We start from the raw sequence: 23,022 nt of genomic DNA, 5'->3' as shown, positions 1-23,022 counted from the left end.
TTGCAATGCATGCCGGATTCCTTTATTAGCTGACTTCGTCTCGCTAGTCACGATGCTGCTGGTGGTCATGCGGACGTTTGGAGTGTTCGGGGTTGGGGGGGCGCAGGTCAAGGCTAGTCTGATCGTTTTAGGCGTATTCCTCACTCGTTATAGGCCAAGGTACCTGGAGAAGTGCCCAGTCACAAGGGCCAAGGCGCCTCCATCGGCAAGTCTCCGATGCCCAGATCTCGCATTTCTGTGGGCGCCACCAAGTTTTCCACCCAACGACATGGCTGCGCTTACGCCCACGCAACCTTCATATTCACCCATCTCCAACCTTCGACTTTCCTGCTGCACTTCTGACATCTTTTGCATGCCATATGATTTATCGAGCTAGTCTCCATCGGCATTCCCTTCTCTAAGAATCCCTATTCAACCCAGTCAGGTCACAAGGCCCGTCCTGTCGTGGTCTTCAGTCGTTCAGTGTCGACCCTTCCCGTGAGATGAAGCCTTGAAAATACAGATGAGAGTGGCCGCTGGGCTATCCTTTTCGCCGTTTCACCATTCCCTCGTATCAATTTAGCACGGCGATGATATAGAATATACAACCTTTTCCAACAACATGCGGCCTTTCCTTGTCTTTTTCATCTTCCTCGAGATACTGGGACTTGCAGAGCCGAGATCTGTCGAACGATCTGCCTATGCGTCAGTCGCGGATTCCCTGGTTGTTGAAGATCCCGGTCAAATACGCTTGGTCGCGAATGAAAGAGACGAAATACATAAAAAGCCATGGAAGAACGATCTTCCACCCGTCCTACAGGACATGCTCGACGCATTGGAGGCCATGCAAGACACATACTTTGACTTGTTCTCTGGGACCTGGCCAAGTGCCATAGATTGGACTTCTGCCGTCATGGGAACCCAGGTCTCGGCAACGTTGGGCAGCATTGTATCTTCGCTGGACGTCTCTGCGACCTCTACTTGCGCCGACATGTTGGTCATGCAAAACATCATTGATCGATACTTTGCACAAACATCGGTCTTCTACTTTGGCGAGAACGCATTTGGATTGCGGAATCAGGCCTATGATGATATGCTTTGGGTGGTGCTCGGCTGGCTCGAGAACCTCAAATTTGCTGAAATGTATTCCTTGAAACATTGGGACTTTCTACGACACAATAACGGATGGCATGGCTTGCAGGTCATCCCTATGGCGGCGCATAGGGCTCGCATTTTTTACGATTTAGCAGCAGCTGGATGGGACGAATCATTGTGTGGTGGCGGCATGATCTGGAACCCTTATCTTACGCCCTACAAAAACGCCATAACGAATGAATTATTCGCCGCTGCGAGCATTGGAATGTATCTGTATTTCCCGGGAGATAACAACACTTCACCCTACATGGCGCAAGGCTCGGAAGGTTCTGCCAAACCGCATGATTCTGTATATCTGGAGAACGCGATCAAGAGTTACAAATGGCTCATGGAGAGTCAGATGCGCAGTCCCGATGCAGGCATGTATCAAGATGGATTTCACGTTACCGGCTGGCACCGCTATCCCAATGGGACAGTCAATCCGGGCACCGGAAAATGCGATGAACTGAACCGGATGGTCTACACCTACAACCAAGGTGTCGTCTTGTCCGCCAGCCGTGGCCTCTGGATTGCTACTGGAGCACGGAGCTATCTAGACGATGGCCATGCTCTGGTGGAAAGTGTGATTCGTGCCACTGGATGGCCAAATCTTGACCCTGCGTGGAGTGGCCTGGGACGAGGCGGAGTTCTGGAGGAGTTTTGCGACCACGGTGGCTATTGCAGTCAGGATGGACAAACTTTCAAAGGCATTTTCTTCCACCATTTGTCAGAATTCTGTAGGCCACTCTGGGCCCAAGAGCAGTCATTCCTCACCTCAAAAGGAGGTTCCGATGACTTTGACCGGGACACTTATGATTACCACCTTGCACGGTGCGCTGCTTATGATAAATGGGTGGCTCACAACTCACGAGCTGCCTTGGCCACCAAAAACACCAATGGTCATTTTGGAATGTGGTGGACTTTTGGACAACCTGATGAGAAAGAAATGGAGATCATTCACGAAACGACCGTCCTCGCAGACGACGCTGAGGACCATCTCAACCCGAAACTACAAGTTTGGCCGGGCCAATCTGTTGCCCCGGCGGACTATAACGATCGAGGAAGAGGTCGAACAGTTGAGACTCAAAGTGGAGGATTGGCAGTACTTCGAGCGAGATGGAATTGGGACGTCTATTTCAGACAGATCTCTATATGACAGATATGACAGTAAATGACTTGTGTATCGTTTGTACATACAATTTTGGATGGATATGATTGGAGGTGTCACAATTGAATATGTACATACTCCGTATGATGATCAGCTTTGAGGCTTGACAGTCCGGGGAAGGTCCTTGTTCTCCGTATCCTCCCTATACCTGACCTGGTCTGGGCTTCGGAGCCAGCAATTGGCCAAGTCTTTCCCTGGAACAAGGCAGTATTCTGTCTGACGAAATGGTGACTGGGTTTTAATACCATTTTAAGCAAAACTAAGCTGAGACTTTTCCTGGTCAGACCGAACCCCTTCTTCTTCGCATCGCCGGAGTGGCTTTGTGTGTTCGCCGAAATCTTCCTACATCCGCAAGTCGCAAGCATTCTACATCAGTTGATATTCGACGGTATTGCGAAACGCTAGTTCTGATATGCGGAAACTCATCGCCCTCACTCAAACTGAAAGATTGAGAGGATCGACCCGATGAAAAGACTGATGTGCCACAGCTTTTACATATTCGTGGACCCGTGAGAGGTGGGACGGAGGACCTGCCGCTGAATCAGCACAACAGCTATTGAGAATGCGTAACATCCCTGGACCACGCAGGACACAATTCTCCAGCTGCGATGCGTGCCGAAATTCGCGTCTAGGTGTGTACTTCTTGGCCTTCAGTCAAATCCTTACGACGTCGCTAATCGGGTTACGTAGCCTGTGATGCTGCAAGGGTAGGATTTGATCCATCTCAGCCTGATTGGGATGGGTCTTGTTCAAGGTGCACTCGTCGGCGAAGACCATGTACCTTTGAGGTAAGTTGATACTCGGATAACACATCTATGATCGCCTTGAATAAAGAGCCTGACCCTCGTAACGCTAGTGGATCAAGGATGTAAAGAAGCCAGCCAGACAGCCTCGACGTAACAAGCGCGAGGCTTCGCCACCACGAGCAGCCTCATCATCCCCGGAATCTGTTCGTGCCAGTGTCGATGCTACCACAACATCGGCTCGGACCATCTTCCAGCCCTCCGCAGGGTACACACCGTAGGGTTTCGCGATTTTGACAAGCACAGACTGTTTCTGATATGATGCTAGAACTCATTCGTCCGACTCAGGTGTCGCGGTCCCAATCATCAGCCCTCCAAGCAATCCGCAATTGCATCCGGACAATGTGAGCAGCTCGCTCGGATCATGGTTTCACCAAATTTTCGAGTCCTGCTGGGAGCAGATATTTGGTTTCTGGCTGGGCCGTGACTGCTGTCCCTTCATGTACGCGGCTACCTGATGACTTACATCCTTCTTGAAGTCTCTCATTAACGTTTGCAATACAGTTGGGATCCCAGCTACGATCTTATCTTCCGCCCTTCCAAACTATTTGCCGAACTCGACGCTGCGATTGACCACGATTGGGAAGCGCGCAACCTGGAAGATGCTGCAGCTACACCACTCAGCCAGCGACTGGAGCGGAACTTCCAGATTGAAGATTCTCTGAAACTAGCCATTCGATCATTTGCCTCGCCATGGCTGCACCTCATACCACAGCAGGAATGGGTAGGTCTCAACCAGGAGGATTTGGTCCGCGAATCGTGGCGCGCATCCCGGCGAGATATGCTCAAGGTCATCAACCGTGTCTCTTATCGCTCCGTCTTGACGCTTTTCCTTTTTGGCCTGACGCCGATCCCTGTTGGGGTATCCAGAGACGAAGAAGTCGACGGGATCACGGGCCAGATTTGCGTCCAAGTTGCATTCCAACAAATACAAAGTCTGCGTGAGCGTCAACGCAACTGTCAATTCAGTGGTTCGAACGTGTCATTTGGCATGGCTCCTCTAGCCAATTCCAAACCAAAGAGTTTCCCACTAAGCGAGGCATTCTTGAACAGCGAGAGCCGAGCTTACTGGGGCGCGTTGACGTTCGACACATCGGCTAGTCTTACTCTTAACTTTCGCTCGTCACTCTCGTCTGGCTTGCACGGGGTTGCGTCCGAGTCAGCATGGCGAGTATTACGCACCGGTGCCCATTCCTTCCAAACGCGGACCAAAGAATGGCGCACTTCAGCATTCGAAGTCTCTGACGACACTGCCTCGCAGATCATTGCAGCTGCGGCAGCTTGTAAAGTGTTCGTATGGAAGATGATTGCAATCCTCAAAGAGGCACTCCGCGAAGGTGATGAGGAAGATAAAGTCCAGCAAGCTTGGGATGCCTTCACGGAAGCTGCCGACATATACCAGGACACCTTTCGACCCTTGTTGAGCGCATGTGAACGAAGACTTCATTTCCTCAGCCAGGTGGAGCGTCTTAATTGGTACGAGGTCATGTTACATTATCACTTGGGCATCTTGATGCTAGTGGATAACGTTGAGGCAGCTGAGCGAGATGATCTACTTCTTTTGTTGAAAGAAAAAAGACTCTTTGCCGAGCAAGAGATTGTCAATGCATTGAAGTTTGGTCTGGAGAATACTTTAACAATAGGAGCTCCAGCGGACGATTCCGAATCCACAGAAGGTCCATGTACATTCACGGCCTCTTTTGTCCAACTCGACCCATACCCGCATCATGTTGTTGCTGCAGTACAGCTCATGAACAAAGTCATCAGCCGAGAGCGCAGGCACGGAAAGATGAAGCTTGAGGCGTACAATTATCTGAAAAGCACCTTGTTGAAGGCTCTAGACCAATTACCACAAACTTCAAGGTCGGTGCAAGAGGCCCGACAATATATCAACGTAGCTGTGCAGGAGCCGGAACATCCGGGTGACAGCTCTGGCCTAACAAAAGCCGCTCTTTGGCCGTAGCGGCTCTCACATGGCTGGTCGACATCTGTTCCCTTCAGACAGCGGGCGCCTACGAATTTCCCCTCTCTGGATATCTGGAGTTACCATTGATCTGGCACGCCTACAACACCTCTTGTAGGCTGATTTCAAACCCATTTCCAAGCGCTCAAGGAGACATGTCAGCATTCTCATTCCGGAGATGATACCCGGCTTGAGGAAGTGTTTCTGACGTCATTTAAGCGAGGACAGAGATTCAATGTCTTTCACGTACATCCATTTTTCGTACGTCGTGCTCACTATCTTGACAGTGACGAACGCATACAGATATTGATGTCCCTGGATATCAACGTCACCTTTTGAGAGAGATACCCGTATCATCATCGACATAGGACGAGTGATCCGAAGTCCGGAGGCTCTAACAAGATTGGCAGGACATGGCCCAACTCATCCAGCAACAATGCTAAAGTTCTACTGTCCCTAAGTCTGAGCCAAGTCCGTCCGGACTACTGGGATTCACTGGGGTGGCATATTCTGGCACCTCAGACGAGGAAGATGCCGATTTCCGCAATCTTCCCTGATTGGGTGCTTGGTCATCCTCAACACGCAAAGACCACACCCCAGGATGTGCCCCGACGAAATCCAAAAGCCAGACCACCAAGCGGTATCAGGGACAAGGTGCCTCTATACGGCAAATTACCAAAATATACTGGTCCATACCATGTTGGGACCATCGACCTCGAAGTTCCTGCCCGAGAGCCACGGACCTTTTCCCACATCACGCGGCAGAAGGTGCATCTGATTGCACTCGAGACTGTCCTCATGACTATTTACTACCCGGCCCATTTTGAGTCAAGGGCTGACTTCAATACATCTACCCCGGGGCAGAGATATCGTCCCACCTGGCTGAGTCGTCCGAGGAATGAGACGAGTCGTGGATATGGTCGCTTCGCCTCTCTCCCTGAACACTTGGCTGAATGGTGGTTCTTTTGTACAACATGGTACACGAAGCTACCGGCGTACAAGAATGCGCGACTTGCGAATCATTGGCCCCGTCAGGGTTACGAATCGACGAATGACGGTGTACATCGACGCGGCATGGGTGCGCCTCCGACGTGCGGACCCGAAAAGCCCAGATTCCCACTTATCATCTTCAGTCACGGTCTTGGTGGTACTAGAACGGCATATTCGACAGTTTGTGGTGAGTTTGCTAGTCACGGTTTCGTAGTCGTTGCTTTAGAGCACAGAGACGGTAGCGGCCCCAGGACCTTGATCAACCATCCTCCGGGTAGCTCGGCAGATCGGGACCACCTTGAAAGACGTGGAAACATTGAGCATTTCAAGCATGATCAACAAAGGCCGTATGATGTTGTCGACTTCATCTTCCCAAAAGGCGATAAGTATGATACAACCCCGGGCCACAAAGTTGACAAAGAGCTTCGACGTGCTCAAATCGACCTGCGCTTGGCGGAGATCCATGAGGCTTATCAAGTCATGCAAGAGATATGTGCTGGCGATGGGGCTCAAGTTGCTGCTAGTAATCTTCGAGTACGAGGCGCCATTGGTGCTTCAAAAGCTGGTCTCGAAGGTATTGACTGGTCGGCTTGGGAAAGCCGTTTTCATACCGAAGGCGTTACAATTGTAGGACACTCCTTTGGTGGCACCACGACAATCAGCTTGCTACGCGAAAGGGAGAAGTTCAAATATGTCACGCAAGGCATAGTCTACGACATCTGGGGCATGGCGGTGCTCCCTCCTCCAGATGACAAGAAATATCGGCTGCATGTCCCGCTTCTTGGCATCAATTCCGAGGCATTCATGTACTGGAAAGAGAATTTTGATGTTGCGCAATCAGTCGTCTCAGAAGCTCTCGACGAAGAACAGCCGGCCTGGCTAGTGACTGTTCGAGGCACTGTTCACATCTCTCAGTCGGATTTCTGCGTCCTGTATCCTCATATTGCGAGTGGTGTGCTGAAAATGACGATCAATCCCATCAGAGCCATCGATTTGAATATTGACACATCCTTGGACTTTCTCTCCCGCGTGATGCCAGAAGAGGTCAAACGCGACCAGCCTTTTTTGAGAACACTATCGAAGAACAATCCCCTCGATTTGGAAGTGTTACATGAAATGCCGACTGAGCATCAACCGGACGAGAAGTGGACGGCTACCAGACTAAAGATCAAGCACGAGGGCCTCAAAAGAATGATACCAGGCTGGCGACGGAGATACTGGGATCGGTTGCAACGGTCAGGTGAAGAGATCTGGCTTCATTTGAAACCAGAATGTGCCAAATTTGGGCGATGCCAGACTTGTATTGATCGAAGGGCACGTTACACCCAAGCGGGCGAAGATTCCATCATAGCGGCAGGTGGATCTGAAGAGGAATGAAATGATATTGATGCTGGACAAGTACGATGAGATGATCTGTACAAGCGACATGAAGTATAAACTTGGCAATATGCTACAAAATGGCTTGGGAGGATTTACTTACCCTGGATGAAACCCAACCCGCAAACCCATCTCTTTATCAGTCTTGTGGACAGTGATATCGACTTGCACCAGTCGGAATCTCTCTTTTCACCGCGGTGAGATGTGAGACCGCCTCTCTACAAGTCCATTAGTCGATCCACAGATCCTCTCAGCTTGGCGGCCAACCAAAACCAATATCTGAATAGCCTAGTGAGCTTCTTACCCAAGGATCGACCAGTCCTTTTACCCCGGCAATGCAGCGTAACATCAACTAAGATTGAATGCTATCTGGTTGAGGTGGTACGCAGAACGCATATATCCGAACTCACACATTACAAGGATCTACAAAACCATCATGACCACCTTGCACTCCCCGTAATTCCCAACGCTTGATGCCGACCATCTGGGCATCTGTAATTTTGCAATTCTCAAGATCTGTCATGCTGATATCGTTATGGAGCCTGAGCCCAAAGACATCGAGCCTGGCAAGGTAGAAGATGCCGACGTCGACGCCCGCACCGACGACGAAGATCTCAAAAACCTTGAGCACGAGCAGAGAAACGTTGGCACCCTCGATCGTAAGCTGAAGTCGCGTCATGTTCAATTTCTGGCATTATCAGGCGCCATCGGCACTGGCCTGTTCGTCGGAAGCGGCCAGGCCTTGAGTCTTGCCGGACCGTTGTCCGCCTTCCTAGCCTACCTCATCACGGGTTTCAACCTTTATGCTGTCATTAACTCTCTCGGAGAGATGGCTACATACCTGCCTCTTCCCGGTGCTGTTCCAGTGTTTGCAGCGCGATTTGTCGACCCTGCTTTGGGCTTCACCTTGGTCCGTCGGACACAAACCCCATCATCCTGGTATCGTTGGCTGACATGCTTTAGGGCTGGAACTACTGGTACCAACTGGCGATCGGTGTGCCAATCGAGATCTCCGCCTCAGCGGTCGTCATAGGATATTGGCCCAATTCAGTGCCCAACGCAGTCTGGATCACCGTCCTTTTCGTACCAATGGTGGCCATCAACTGCTTCCCAGTGCGCGTCTATGGAGAAGCCGAATTTGTCTTTGGTGCGATCAAGTTGACCACTATCGTTGGACTTATCCTGCTGATGTTCATCATCACCCTTGGTGGCGCCCCGAACCACGACAGAATTGGCTTTCGGTATTGGGATCACCCTGGCCCGATGCTGGAGTATCTCGAGACGGGGGCTTTGGGCCGCTTCCTCGCCTTCTGGAAGATCTTCATCTCTGCTACCTTTAGCTACGGAGGCAGTGAGATGGTTGTCATCGCGGCCGGAGAGACTGTAAGTACGGCTCTTCTTGACCGAGATTCGAAAATTCACATCCACACAGGAAAATCCTCGCAGAAATATCCCCAAAGCCGTACGGAGAGTGTTTTGGAGAGTTGCTATTTTCTACGTCCTCACGATGTTATTGATCGGCATGTGTGTCTCATCCAAAGACCCTCGGCTTTTGAATGCAATCGACAATTCGGCACCAGGAGCAGCAGCGAGTCCCTTTGTGATTGCGATTGTTAACGGAGGAATCCCAGCGCTGCCATCCATCATCAATGCGGTCATCCTGTCATCTGCATGGTCGGCGGGGAATTCATTCTTTTACGCCTCCACGCGAGTCTTATACTCTACTGCTCTTGATCACAGAGCTCCCGCTTTTCTCAGGTTCGAACGGTTCGGTGTGCCATATGCGTGCGTGGCTGCGACCAGCCTACTCAGCCTGCTGGTCTACCTCAACGTCAGTTCTCGTTCATCCGATGTCTTTTTCTGGATCTCGAACCTTTCGGCCGTGAGCACCTTGATCGTGTGGGCCAGTATCTGCGTCACGTATCTTCGGTTTTACTACGCTCTCAGGCACAACGGCATAGCACGATCCAGCTTGCCGTACAAGTCTCCGTTCCAACCGTTCCTGGCTTATTTTTCCATCTGCTTCTGCCTCACCGTCGCCCTTTTCAACGGCTTCGACTGCTTCTTCCCTGGCCGCTTCAGTGCGAAATCCTTTGTCCCGCCTTACATCGACATTCCGATCTTTGCCTGTCTTTTCTTGGGTTACAAATTTATCAAACGGACGAGATTTGTTCGTCTGAAGGATATGGACCTGTGGAGTGGGAAAGCCGAGATCGACCGCATGGAAGGAGGTTGGCCAGAGGTGAAACCAAGAAACGTCTTTGAACGGGTATGGTTCTGGATTGCCTGATGTTGGTTTTTTTGGGCTTGCTTGATATGGTCTTCTTGACTGAGTTGTTTTTCCTGGCCGGGGTTTGTTTATTTTCGGCGAGGAAAGAAGACAAAGACATTCTGCGAATGCATGTCTAGCGTGGTTTGTTTTACGATCCAATTCATCAATGGTTCGCGATGGCTCTACATCATTCACAATCTTCTGTTCTTCTCACCGGCCATTCGACACCGCCTTCCCATAGTGGACTTCGCGACCCTTTTTTGTACCCGACCGCCTTTGGTTATTGATGGAACTTCGCAATGTTGAATGCTCAGTTTTACTTTGTGAATTCACATCTTTTTTGATATTCCTGCTGGTCTCTTCGTCTTACTTTTCTCTGTATCTTCTTTTTTTCAGCTTCGTCCAGCAGGAATTGGTTGTCTATCATCACGCATTTTCCGTTGGCTCTTGCTCTAAAAAAACCTCACAACCTACTTCTGTCATTCGACCGAGTCTTGTCCTCTCTTTTTTGTTCCTTTCGGTCTTGGTCTTGGGCGCAGAAGACATCCAAAAAAAATGGACTGGATTCAACAACTTCGCTTGGGTCGCGTTTACGCTCGACCTCGTGCCATTGATATGGCGAACGTCAGTAAGTGTTGATGAACTTGCGCTTTTCTTTTCTTTTTCTTTTACTTCTACTCCCGCACTAATGATTGCGTGCGTGCATGCGTGTGTGTGATGTGTTCCCATGCTACTTCTTACCTTTTTTTTGGTTTAGCACCCATGTCCTTTGAAGCGTGTCGTTTCAACGGAGGCCGACTCCTCCTCCCGCTTCATCTCCTGGCACCCTCCGCCATGACCCGTGCGGACATGGCCCTTGGAGCTTCGGGTCTCCCCGTCGACAATGGTTACTTGACAATGACGGACTACCAACGTGGTTGGTGGGATTCGGAGACCGTCCACATGATGAGAAAGATGGCCAACAATATCTCTTTGTCTCTGGTGGCACGCCAACACCGAGTCACGCCTCGTGACGTGGTGGTCCGTATCGCTCAACACGTTGAGAGGAAGATGGATGAGTTTGGGTTTGCCACCCAGGACAACAACAACAGCAGCAACGGCAACAACGGCAACACCAACACCAACAACAACTACCCACCAACAAATGCGATGGAATTGAGGGTTTGGTTACTTGGAAGTATGGTATGGGAGATTTGTGAAGGTGTCTTTCCAGAGGTGGTGGCGAGTCGGTACGCTTTTACCGTCAGGGATATGATCGAGACGATTGCCCAATGGGGTTTGTGTATGGAGTGATGACAAAATATGGGGCGGTCTCGTTTGTGTGTGTGTGCGTTTATGTGGACAGGTGGAAGACACCATTGATGACTGGTGGCCGGTCAGTACGTAGATGGGCGTAGGTGACCTCTGACCCAGGAGGATTGGCCTTGAAAGCCTCTTAACGTTCAAATGAAACGAAACTGGATGGTGTTGGGTGTCGTTGACCTTTTTTCTTTCCATTTCTTACTCTTGCTCTCGTCTGGTGTCTTTCGTGTTCATGTGTTTTCGTTCGTCTGGTCAGTCATGTAAACGGTGAACTGATTGTAGCACTTCAAGTAGATAAACGAGTTCTCGTTTGTCATCTGCGCTCTACTTAAGTGAAGCTCCGGGACTGTGTAGACGGTGAGTTTGGCGTATACCTTTAACATGATGAATCATGGAACCAAGTGAAATTCAATATCATTATATGGTATGTTCGTAGTTGACTTCCATCCTGGCCTCTGTCATTGTTACTGACCACTGACCACTTTTGCCATGACAGGATCGAAATCATTTTCGAGTCTTGGGTTTCACAGATCCGCTCTCCAACGTACAGTCCTATACCATTTATACAAAGAGGACCTCCAACTGCCTTCTGTTTCGGGGTGACAGCCTGACAGCATCAATAGTCATGGATGGATGGATGGCATTTCCCTGCCATCCTAGCATCACCTGCATCACCCACATCCATTCTTCACCACCTGTAAGGTCTCCCTTTCTGCATCATCCTGTATCACCCGTAAGTTTTTCCCTTTCTTCTTTGTTTCTGTGGGATAACTGGAATGATATACCCCTTGTTGGGTGTTGGGGGGGTGAACAAGGATAGAGATGCGTTTGCCACTACGTCTGCGTCCCCATCACCTATTGTCTACGTTCATTGTACTTACCTTTTCCCTCCCTTTTCCATCTTTATTCCAAACTTATAAGTTGTGGATGTTCTTACAGAGTGATAGGATCTCTGGAATTTCTTTTCCAAGGAAATTCTCACAGCGCGACATCATCTCTCTTCGCTTGTCGACGAAGCACTTTCAACAACTCCGGACATGGCATCAACTAAGCTATCAGGTAAGTGGGGGAGTGGTATCGTTTTGTTCACGGACAATTGTGACTGACTTGTCGATGATACAGAGAAACTCTTGGAAAGACCAAAGCCAGATGATGGCGATTCAAGGCTTGAACATGAGAGTGATGGTAGTGACGACGAGAGCAGCTTCGAGATGATTTTGGAAGATATCACGACCAAGAGTATGTGCCCTTCTTTCCTCTCATACGTTTTTGCTGCGTTTATGATGATAACAAATCAAGCTAACTTTGTGAACCGTGCAGAAGCAGAACGTCGGAACCATGTTCGCCAGAATGCAGCTAATGTCATCGTTCCAACCATTACTTCGGCTATTGATGACCCGCTCGTCGATACCAATGTTTACATCAAAGGCCACCTTATGAAAAACAGCACCGATACCGAGCCCAAGACCAAAACTCGAACGATTCCCATACACTTGGATCCGTACATGGCTGTCTCACAGAATGACGAGGATGGTTGGACGACAATCACATCCGACGAAGTCGCAGAAGCACTGGCTGACCAGCAACATCGTCCTGCTCCTGCTCCTGCTCCAAAATTGGGCGCCGCCGTCGTTGGTGTTCATTGGACCGCCCGCGACGCCATCGGGACGGCAGGTGTACGCCGCATGATCAGACACATCAACAATGGAATGTCAGTCGAGGAGGTCGCGAGGAGATTTCGGATGCGTGGTCACCCTTCTAGCATTGTGAGAGAAATTGCGCGGTTCGCGGCTCAGAGGGATGCGGACGCTGCAAACGCGGGCGTTTGAAATCAGTCGAAGGTTCCGTCAGAGGACACAAGAATGGGAAATTTTGTGGTGTGGAGTCAAGACACTGTTGGATGATTGATTGTTTTTCGAAATCTAGCAAACATGATGTTCAAGTTGCAGACCAAGACCCCATAGAGAATGAGGTTCAAATTGATGTCCTTGTTTCTGTGTTTCCTTGGGATTGTGGCGGCACGACATTGTTCATCCTTGTAATCACAGCCTTGCCAAGAAGGTATTGGCTCACATTACTTAAGCACAAGGCTGTGTATCATTAGGTAAGATTTCACGTACCTTGCAAGGTCTTGCCGTCATTCGAACGATGGATGCGTATTACCATTTGACGACTTCTTCCCTCTCAACGGGTGTACTCAATGTAGTTGAACAGGAGTTCCATATTCGTACCGAGGCAGCTCTTAGCAAGCGTACTACACTCAGATGGTGAATCATGGGGCTTCTCGTGGTTGTAAGGCCTGTAAACAGAGACGGAAGAAGGTAGGTTTGCTATAGACACTCAGACGATAAAATCGCCGTGGCTAATTGGAAGTTCAGTGCGACGAGACCCGACCAGTAAGTCTTTGTGGCATATTAATTTGATCCTACACGCGGACTAATATTGAAAGGCCTGCAATCGGTGCCTCAAGTCGAAAAGGCCTTGTCCAGGGTACGATGAGTATGACTCGAGTCTCGTCTTTCGCCAATATGTGGGACAACCTAAACTTCAAAGGATGAATCTATCATCTGTCAAGCTGTGTGAAGATGATCTAGAACCTCAGACTCAATCTAAAGCAATCGATTTCCTTCGAGTATTTCTCGAAGACTTTTGCGTAACTTCGAAAGACAGAAACATCTCACGAGGATATCTCGATGGATTTGAATCTTTGGTGGGCAAGGACACTTCGTCTGATCTTGCCGAAGCTGCACGAACCGTCGCATTGGCAGCCGTGGGGAACAAGTCCGGCCGGTCTGACTACGTAGAGGAAGCAAGAAGTCAATATGGTAGGTTGCTTCTGTCGTTTCAGAAGGTGCTGGGCACGCCGGCGACAGCAGGATCAGTGGAGGCACTGATGACAGCTGTTTTACTTGGTATTTATGAGGTTCGTGCCTTCATTATATCGTTGTCCTTCTCACTTATGCCCTTTCTAGATCGTCGCCGGTGACAATGAAAACCCCGGCCATCACACTCTCCATGTTCGCGGCATTGCCGCCATCTTGTCCGAACCCCATTCGCCATTCGACTTGGCTGCCGGAATCGAACTCTTCCAGCTCCATAACCCGCTAGTTCTCAAAAAACTGTTGGAGGCGAGTACAGTCCTCGCTGGACAATCTATAGGGGGAGACATGTTAACCTCTGAAGTAGGTTCGAGGTTGTGGGCTCCTATGCGCACCATTTTCCAATGATTCGGTTCAGAATCTGGACAAGATATTGATCAGATTCCACTCTGTCTTCTACAAAGCACGAGAAGCCTTTGTCTTGGACGAAACGGTCCCTCCGGACGAAGAGATCAGTAATATCCTCGAGGAAGCTAAGACACTTGATGGAGCTTTTGCACAATGGGAAGCCAGTCAAATCCAAGAGTGGCAGCCCAAGACAATCAGCCAGGCAGGATTTCGGTTATCCAATAGTAAAAATTACTGTTCAGGAAGAATTGACAGCTACTTTGATTGTAAGTGTTCTCTGGCCTATTGTTGGGCAATTTGTCTCACCACCACAGATTACGTTGCCGCCGTCTGGAATACATACCGAAAATCACGCCTCCTCATCCTTGAGATCATCGTCCGATGTAAGAGCATCCTGATTGATGTTCCCAATGCACAGGACGACTTGACCACAGCTCTCATTCTTGTCGAAGACATTATCGCATCCATCCCGTACCAGTTGAGCACCGACAGGTTGTCCCTTGATTCCAAGTCTAACGGCGACATGCCAACGATTCTTCCTGGCAAATCTATCGGCGGACTACTTTTGCTTCATCCACTGTGGGTGATCACCGCCACATCTATCGTACCGTTGGAGATTAGAGCTCGGATGCGCGAATGTCTGGCATGGATTGGTCTCACCATGGGTATTGGTCAGGCCACACTTCTTTCGCAGGTATGAAGTACTACTGACAGTTATGTGGCCCTCAGCTAAGAATGCACAGGAACAAGAAACCCTTCCCTTTCGATACATTGCCGAGGGACACGTTCTGATATGGGCGGGTATGTTGCTTCAGCCTGTATGACTGATCGACCTCGAAGGAGTTGGCGGCGAGACGAACATGACTCAATCCCAGTTCCATTGTCGCTCCGATCAGAGCAAACATTGATCTGCTGTACCTGTGATCTCCACCTGTGGAACTCCTACGTCCATGAGAAACCTTGCAACGATCCACGATAGGCCACTTCATCATGCCCCTGGTACAAGTGCAAGGAAGTCGGACTTACCCATCGTGGTTAGCTTTGCGCAACATTCTGACGCTAGCAATGGGACGAGTGGAGCTCCATCATACCATCGAGCATCAGATGAAGACTATAAAGGTGAAGACAGAGGATACTAACACCTGCGTGCGTACAGTCCCCTCGATGGTCTTGCTTTGGCTCTTCCAAAATCTCCTCGTGTTCGCCAATAAAAGTCACCATGTACGACATTGTGCGGGATTCAACACTTGGCTATCTTCTTCGTCAATTCAGTCGTGGCCGCCTTGCCCCTCATCGTGAATCTTTACCAGACTTTCTGCTAAGGACAGAGTACTGGCAGCCTGAAGATGTCCAGAAGCAAGTCGACAATCATGATAACATTCCTGAACATGGCGATCTCCCCCAAGCACATCAACCGAGCTGTGAAGTGGACGACTTTGACAGCGGTGGACAAAAGAGACGCAATGGATCACTTGACCCGGAAGCAGGACCAAACTACAACCAGAGGAAAGAAATCATTGTGTCCTGGTACGAGGACTCGGATCCAGACGATCCTCACAACTGGTCGCCTCTCAAGAAAGGCTACGTCTCCTTCGTTATACTGTTGTATACTTTCACTGTGTACATTGGCACGTCGATGTACACTGCAAGTATTCCCGACATCGTCAACATGTACCACATCCCTCAAGTCATTGGCTCTCTTGGCTTGTCTTTGTACGTCCTTGGATACGGAGTGGCGCCGCTCATTCTGAGCCCACTCTCTGAGATTCCATCGATCGGTCGAAACATTCCTTACATCATCACCTTCTTCCTGTTGTTCATCCTCTGTATCCCAATGGCTCTTGTCGACAATATTCCGGGGCTACTGGTCCTGCGATTTCTGCTGGGATTCTTTGGATCACCTGCTCTCTCAACAGGTGGAGCAAGCTATGGAGACTTTTACGGTGCAAAGATCATGCCTTATGTGATAACGTTCTGGGGATGTGGAGCGACGCTTGGTCCAGTATGTTGTGTCTCTTGTTGCCTGTCACGTCATTCACTTCTTTCCATATCATGCCCACATCTGGCTAACACTAAACATCGTCTTAGGCTCTCGGTCCTCTTGTAGGTGGGTTCTCAGTCCAGGCTAAGACGTGGCGATGGTCCTCATGGGAGCTTCTATGGCTGTCCGGCTTCACTTTGTTCCTCATGCTTTTATCCCTGCCAGAGACATCATCCGACAACATTTTGCTCCGTCGGGCTCAACGACTCCGAGCACGCACAGGATGTCTTGACCTCAAAGCTGCGTCTGAATTCAAACAAGCCAAACTATCGCCTCGACAAGTTGTCTTCGATGCCCTCATCAAACCTTGGCAGATCAACATACTCGACCCGGCGGTTTTGTTCACCACGATCTACACGGCATTGATATACGGGATATACTATTCCTTCTTCGAGGCCTTTCCACTCGTATATGGCGATGAGTACGGGTTCAATCTTGGCCAGATTGGACTTGCATTTCTCTCCGTGCTCGTGGGTTTGGTTCTCGCAATGATGTTGTACTGTTCATACTTTTATTTCTACGCGGACGCAAAGATGGCGAGTATGCAAGTTGTTCCACCTGAAGCGCGGCTGTGGCCTGGACTTGTCGCGACATTCTTCATCCCGGCTGGGTTGATCATCTTTGGTACGTTTATACTGACCTGCTCTCGGCACTCTCAGGTCGAGGTCGATATTCTAACGCATGTGTGACGATATTACAGCTTGGACAGCACGGTCGAGTGTACACTGGATCGTCAGCCTGATTGGAGTGGGACTTAGTATGATGGGCGTCTTTGTCATCACACAGTGCATGTTTATTTACTTGCCGTTTACGTACGCGCAGTATTCGGGATCTCTGTTCGCCGCCAACGGATTTGCAAGGGCATTGTTCGCGGCTGGGGCAATCTCCTACGCGCGGCCCATGTTTGATACGCTTGGTATAGACGGTGCAGTCAGCTTGCTTGCTGGATTGACTGTGATTTGTGTCTTTGGAATGTACTTCATCTACTTTTATGGGGCCAGGTTGAGGAAAAGGAGTCGATTTGCGGTATCTTAGGAGGTATGAGGAGGGCAGAGTCGGTCGGTCATTATTCGATTACTTAGACCGCAAAGACTTGAGCCTATGAACGTCTCTTGAGTAGGTGATGCTGTAGCTGTAAAGGCAGGCAGCAAGCTGAAGTCCAAGGGTGAAGCTAAAGAAAAAAAAGCCGACACCCAATCAAAAGGAGAAATTCAGCCTCGCGTTCGTTCAGCCTTGTGTAACCTCGAGCCACAACAATCATGACGCGTCAATTTTCGGTCAGCTTTTCCATTCAGTTTCGATCTCTTTCTCATGCTTCATCAATCGACATTCTCTGTCATCGCTGAATAGGTATCTCAATCTCAATCACATGAGAAACTAATGTCAATTTCTCTCTCGCTTTGGACACAACCACAAAAGGTATCGTGACTAGCCCGCGGGCCACCGCGTCTACAGGCGGTAGTACACGAAAGGATTGAAATTCTGAGGCATCCGTGGCGGGATCTTTGTTGCCTCATCTTCATCCTCTTTCTCTTCCTCTGCTCCGTTCTTCAAGCCATTTGACACTTTGTGATTCGCCTTCATCATCTCTTGCTCACATTGATCTTGGATGGCCTTGCCTTGACCTTCCTTGTTCTCGGCGATGACGTTGTACATGGTGTCCTACATTCTTGCAGTTAGTTGTCGGCACATGATTCATATAATTGACTGCGTGGAGACGTCAAGGCGAGAGAAAGAAAAAACATACCGATCCAAGAGTGGCTCTGGCAATTTCGCCCGCTTGATCTGCAAACATGGCAACCATGCGACAGACTTGTTCCACAGTCATGTTCTGGTCGTGTGCAAGGGTCTGCAGGTTCGCACCACCGGCGATACGCTTGGCCATATCAGAGGCAATCTTGGCTCGGTCCGTGTGATGAGTTGAAGGGAAGGAGGAGGAAGAGGAGGAGTTGTATTTGCTGTTGTTTTCGTCGTCGTCGTCATGACTGGCGCCGTTGACTTTGTTGGTTGCGGTTGCGTCGTCCATTTTCGTTGTTTGGTTTGTTGGTTCTGTTCCGTTCCGCTGCCGCCGAAGATGTTGACGCTGATGCGTAGGGTCAAGGAAATCGTTTTGCCTGCGAAGAAGAGGAATGTGTGCTTTCGGTGAGATGGATGGTTCAACAGAGATTGAAGAGAGATGAGCAAGTGAAGCTCGTCGCGAGTTTGTGTTGTCTGATGGATTCTGGAGGCGCAGGCAGTAAACCACAAACACAACTTTTTCTTTCTTTCCACGCAAACCTTTTGGGGAAAGAAAAGGATCAAGTACTTTGCACTTTGACGAGATGGATCTTCTTTTTGATCTCCTCATGTGCAACTCATAATTTTCACCATGTGGACATTTTGTTGATACATCTGTCTTATGCCTCAAACCTGAATTCACATGACTGCCAAAAAGAAGTGAATCTCATACGCAGGCACCGATAAACTTACAACCGTAAACCATGGAACTTCACTGAGCAAGCCAACAATATCAGACAGGCAGCCATCCAAACAGTGGAGTAGAAGCAGAAGGCATGTCTTAACCACTCTGGAAACATTTCTGCCATTTTTTCCTTTTGTGGTTTACCCCCATTTTGACTCGTAGAGCTCTCATCTGGATGGTGAGAAGAAGGCTGGAAACAAACTGAGTCAGGACATGGAGAGTGAGCAGCCCGCCTATTTCTCCTCCAGCAAGTAAATGTACTGACAGCATCTTTGTTACAGCAGCAGTCTCCTCCGGCCATCCACGGTACACGTACGAATGCAGTGTCCTCCTCTGGCCAGAACACCATCCGCCACAGCCTACTGTTCAACGGCCACCCATGTCAACCCAGAATTAGCTTGAGACCCGATTACACATTACACATCAAGGCAATAAACAATAGGCAAGGCGGAAGAACTACACATATATCCAAGGCACGAACACACTCGGGCCTGGGTTGACGTGATGACCCTCCAAACTACGCCGTCGATGCATGAACAAACAGTCATCAACATATTCCAACCCGAGGAGTTTATGCTGTCCACGGTACTCCAGTGGTCCTCTCCGGATCCAATAGCATTGTGCAGCACTTTTCTGAGAAATCCCTCAAAAATGTCAAATTTAATCCTTCTCGTCCTCGCAGCTGGCTAAGAGGACTTACGAGGAGGAGAAGGACTGGCCTTGATGATTATAGAATATGGCTACCTCGAATGAGCTGCTAAGAAGATGAAAGCTGACCCTATCCCCTTGGCTCATGTTTTGACTTCCTTTTGATAGACTTCTTTTGTTTCCTCGGAACGGCCATAGCATAATCAATCGCATAAAATTCTGTTGTTTTGATCCATCAAGACTTTATTTTCTCTCCGTTTTTCCTTCATGCGTGTTACACGTAATATGAATAATTATTCAATTTCTTATAGGACTAGAAGCAATATATTCATGATTATGATTATTGGGTCTGTTCAAAATGCAGTGTCAATGACTCTAAAGAAGCCAATATTCAATTTGAACTCGTATGGAAACTGAGGATTCATTCTGCTATGATTTTCGGTCAGATTTGGCGAGTCTAGTGGCATGACCGATGCTCAATATGCAATAAAGATTTTCGAGAATGAAAATGAAGTCTCAATGGTACCTACGACGAGCATTTGGGGCAGTTTATCTTGACCCCGTAACGCAGTTCGCTCGAAGTCCTTTCTGGGAAATTCTAGCCCTCGGCCAGGTTGGGTGACCCACAATTCCGTCTCCTCCACAAGAAAGAAAGGCTGCACTGCCTCATTATCCTCCTCCGTACTGTGAAGGAATCTTTCCACATGTTGATTTCAATGCGACCTAGTTCGCCTTACCTGGTACAAAAAATTTCTCATCTTGCTCATGTCAATGGTCAGTGCTGGACCACCCGCTACATTCATTAGACATCCGCCGGCCTCGAGGCTGGCAAAACTCAAGTCTCAATCTCACCAATCCGGTCTCTCGATTGAACAAGCAATGGTGTAGACGCGCAAAGTTTGGCCACGTAAGCATTCTGTTCACTGCGGCAGAACTCGAACGGCACAGCCTCATGGGAACCACACAGGAATTTGACGGTGAAATAAAATACCTCTGTCTAAACTCCTACAGAAAAAGGAAATTTCAAAATCAATAAACCCATACAACGGCAAATCTATATAAATCCTCTGGGAAGCGTACTTGTTTTCTGGAACTACCTGTGTTCTAATCACACACTTGACATTGTAAATCCCCGTGAATGGAACACCTTGCCTTCGATCGAATTTGCTCCCGGGTCATGGTCTGTAAACGACCCTCGAGCCCAAAGATCCCGACGTTCTCCTGCGAGACAGCTCCACGAGACCTACAGCCACCATAGGGCGAGATTTTCCTGCAGTGAGACGTATAAAAACTGAACTATACATGACTGGCTGGGATTTGGTTGAGAAGGATAGTTGGATGACGAGCCCCGAGTGATGAGCGACGAGCCGACCTGGCAGAAGAAGACCTTTTCAAATTGAGCTCCGCTTGAGAAGAAGGACAATGGCGAGACAAGCTGAAACTCAAATGACGGCCGCCGGCCCTGGTGAAAAGAACAATCTACTGAGGCAGATTGGCAATGTCATCAGCAAGCCGGGGGAAAAAGGAGAGATCCGGGGAGCTGCTCCGACTCAGAGTGTAAGTGAGGGTGGTCAACACAACACTACTGGCTTCACGCCAATGGCCAAAGCGAGACTGTTGGATCGCTGGCTCGACAGGGTCGTCGCCGCTGCAGGTTCTCAATCTGCACTCGCCATCATCATGTCGGGATTGTTGACGTGGGCCTTGCTCGGCATCCACTACGGCCACGACAATCTCTGGCAGATCCTGATCTCGGACATCCAAGCCATCGTCAACTACATCTACGATTCTTTCCTCGTTCGGCAACAGCTCAACGGATACGACGATGGGATGTACGCGACCATCCAGCTGCAGTCCCGACTCCTGAGCCACGTCAGAATGCTCGACAGGGTTCGTCGCGGCTCCGGCTTTGACGAACTTGTCGACCTTTCCAACCAACAGCAACTGTCGGATCGGGACATATCGGACTTTGCTGATAGTCTTCCTCCAGAGACGCGGTTCGGGCGTTTCGTGACCAAGACATCTGAGATCCTGGGACATCTGCTCACGATATGCGCGTACTGGGTGGCCGTCTTTGTTTGGATCGGCATCGGTCCGCTCAACGGTTGGAGCAACGACTGGCAACTGTACATGAACTCGGCCTCGTCTGCGACCATGGTCTTCAGCTTTGCCTTCATCGCCAACGTCCGGGAACGCCACTCGGCGTACATGGAAAGGTGTCTCGACCTGATCTTCAAGGTGGACTCGGCCCTGGAAATCAAGCTTCGACGTTTGACGGGTGATTCTCTGGACAACCCGGTCGTGGTCGCGCCGCCACCAAAGATGAGCAAGATCCAACGGGCCACCTTCTACTACGCCGACTTTGTCGGAACACTCATCGGCATCGCCATCCTGGTCTGCGTGATGGTGACGTGGGTCGCCATCGGCCCGGTCCTCGACTTCAACGACAACTGGTGGCTCATCATCGGCACCTACGCCGGTCTCGTGGGAATGAATGACGGTTTCGTGCTCCGAAACATCCAGGCCCGACTGAATTCGTACGTCGAAAGGGAATTCGATGAAATCGACGTCGGCGACGAGAGGCTCTTCGGGGCGATCGGGCTGACACCGCCCCCCAGGGAGACGATCCACGACCCGAGCCTGACGTACAGACTTTCCGAGGTCATGGCTCGCGTCTGTGCCCACGAAATCACCGTCGTCCTCGGGGTGCTGACACTTGTCGGCCTGGTGGCCGGATCGTCCGCCATGAGATGGAGCTTCACCGGCCAGTTGCTCTCGAACGTCCCACCGAGTTTGATCGAGAACTTTCTCATGCTCGTGCTCATCACGGGACACAATGCCGCCGACAAAAGGTCCCGCGTCAACCTGCGGAATCTGTACGACCGGCGACTGATGCTTCTTTCTTTCGTGAACCGGCTTGAAAACGCTGCCCGGGACCGAGACGTGCTGTCTCCCGGGGATGGAACCAAGGAGCCTGCGTCGGTGAGTTGCCGCCCCAAACATGATGCGTGAGTGGGGCCCCCGGACTTTGTGATTGCTTCGTTGCTTTCGTGGGAAATCAGGAAAAATGTCACATGTGTTCAGAGTAGAATAGAACTTTACAAGAGAAAAAAAAAGGTGAAAATGATGAAACCGGAACGGAAAAAAAAGAACAAAACCAAAAGAGAAAAAAAAGAGGGAAGGATTCCTCCTAGAAGATAGTCGCCGTAGGGTGTAGCTAGCTTATACCCAAGGTAGAGAATTCTTTCCTCAAAATTATCTCGTGGCACGTTTCATCCCCATCTCGTAGCCTCGTAACATGGAAGCTGGCCGCCGAAGATGACAAGGGAAGAAAGATTTGCCTCGAATCGAAATGGACCAGGACATGGCGACTTTGGTTTGATAAGAGTGGTAGTTGCACTATGGTCATGGATCGAGAAAAGCTCATCGATATTTGTATCCGTCACCGATGACCAAAAGTCACCTTCGCGGTTGATGGCAGCCGGGGAAAAGCCTACCGCCTTTGATTCGGCGTGTTGTTTGCGCCGATACTTCGGTATACATGAAAGAACGAGGTACTCTGCTTCCCTGTGCCCCCTCTGAGCTTAAAGAAGCTACCCTGATAGTAATAGCTAAAATAGGTATTTCGAAGCGCTTGAGGAAAACACAAGCTCGACA

The 23,022-nt window shown here is 49.7% G+C and overlaps 7 protein-coding genes across 7 annotated transcripts; all 7 read left to right on the top strand.

Moving 5' to 3' along the window:
• The first annotated feature begins 338 nt into the window (after positions 1-338).
• Positions 339-2,335, top strand: PV06_07865 (uncharacterized protein). Its single transcript, XM_016409150.1, has one exon. It carries the CDS (start codon positions 602-604, stop codon positions 2,267-2,269), a length of 1,668 nt encoding a protein of 555 aa, XP_016260904.1. The 5' UTR covers positions 339-601; the 3' UTR covers positions 2,270-2,335.
• Positions 2,336-2,843: 508 nt separating this feature from the next.
• PV06_07864 (uncharacterized protein) lies at positions 2,844-5,047 on the top strand (the record flags this gene model as incomplete). Its single annotated transcript, XM_016409149.1, has 5 exons — positions 2,844-2,913; positions 2,972-3,069; positions 3,138-3,301; positions 3,353-3,526; positions 3,589-5,047. 5 exons carry the CDS (start codon positions 2,844-2,846, stop codon positions 5,045-5,047), a joined length of 1,965 nt encoding a protein of 654 aa, XP_016260903.1.
• A 531-nt stretch (positions 5,048-5,578) lies between these two features.
• Positions 5,579-7,414, top strand: PV06_07863 (uncharacterized protein; the record flags this gene model as incomplete). The annotated part of the gene is made up of 1 exon (XM_016409148.1): positions 5,579-7,414. One exon carries the CDS (start codon positions 5,579-5,581, stop codon positions 7,412-7,414), a length of 1,836 nt encoding a protein of 611 aa, XP_016260902.1.
• Positions 7,415-7,949: 535 nt separating this feature from the next.
• PV06_07862 (uncharacterized protein) lies at positions 7,950-9,704 on the top strand (the record flags this gene model as incomplete). The annotated part of the gene is made up of 3 exons (XM_016409147.1): positions 7,950-8,324; positions 8,378-8,797; positions 8,847-9,704. 3 exons carry the CDS (start codon positions 7,950-7,952, stop codon positions 9,702-9,704), a joined length of 1,653 nt encoding a protein of 550 aa, XP_016260901.1.
• A 3,838-nt stretch (positions 9,705-13,542) lies between these two features.
• On the top strand, positions 13,543-15,039 carry PV06_07861 (uncharacterized protein; the record flags this gene model as incomplete). Its single annotated transcript, XM_016409146.1, has 5 exons — positions 13,543-13,911; positions 13,961-14,170; positions 14,226-14,481; positions 14,530-14,909; positions 14,959-15,039. The coding sequence occupies 5 exons, from the start codon at positions 13,543-13,545 to the stop codon at positions 15,037-15,039; spliced, it is 1,296 nt and encodes a 431-aa protein (XP_016260900.1).
• A 395-nt stretch (positions 15,040-15,434) lies between these two features.
• On the top strand, positions 15,435-17,380 carry PV06_07860 (uncharacterized protein; the record flags this gene model as incomplete). The annotated part of the gene is made up of 3 exons (XM_016409145.1): positions 15,435-16,217; positions 16,304-16,880; positions 16,957-17,380. 3 exons carry the CDS (start codon positions 15,435-15,437, stop codon positions 17,289-17,291), a joined length of 1,695 nt encoding a protein of 564 aa, XP_016260899.1. The 3' UTR covers positions 17,292-17,380.
• Positions 17,381-20,475: 3,095 nt separating this feature from the next.
• On the top strand, positions 20,476-22,448 carry PV06_07859 (uncharacterized protein). Its single transcript, XM_016409144.1, has one exon. It carries the CDS (start codon positions 20,788-20,790, stop codon positions 22,375-22,377), a length of 1,590 nt encoding a protein of 529 aa, XP_016260898.1. The 5' UTR covers positions 20,476-20,787; the 3' UTR covers positions 22,378-22,448.
• The last annotated feature ends 574 nt before the right edge of the window (positions 22,449-23,022 follow it).

This window comes from Exophiala oligosperma (genome assembly GCF_000835515.1).
Source record: "Exophiala oligosperma strain CBS 72588 unplaced genomic scaffold supercont1.7, whole genome shotgun sequence".
NCBI classification, from domain to species: Eukaryota; Fungi; Ascomycota; class Eurotiomycetes; order Chaetothyriales; family Herpotrichiellaceae; genus Exophiala; species Exophiala oligosperma.
The sequence above is the reverse complement of the archived record's forward strand: the minus strand, read 5'-3'. Positions and strand labels throughout refer to the sequence as shown.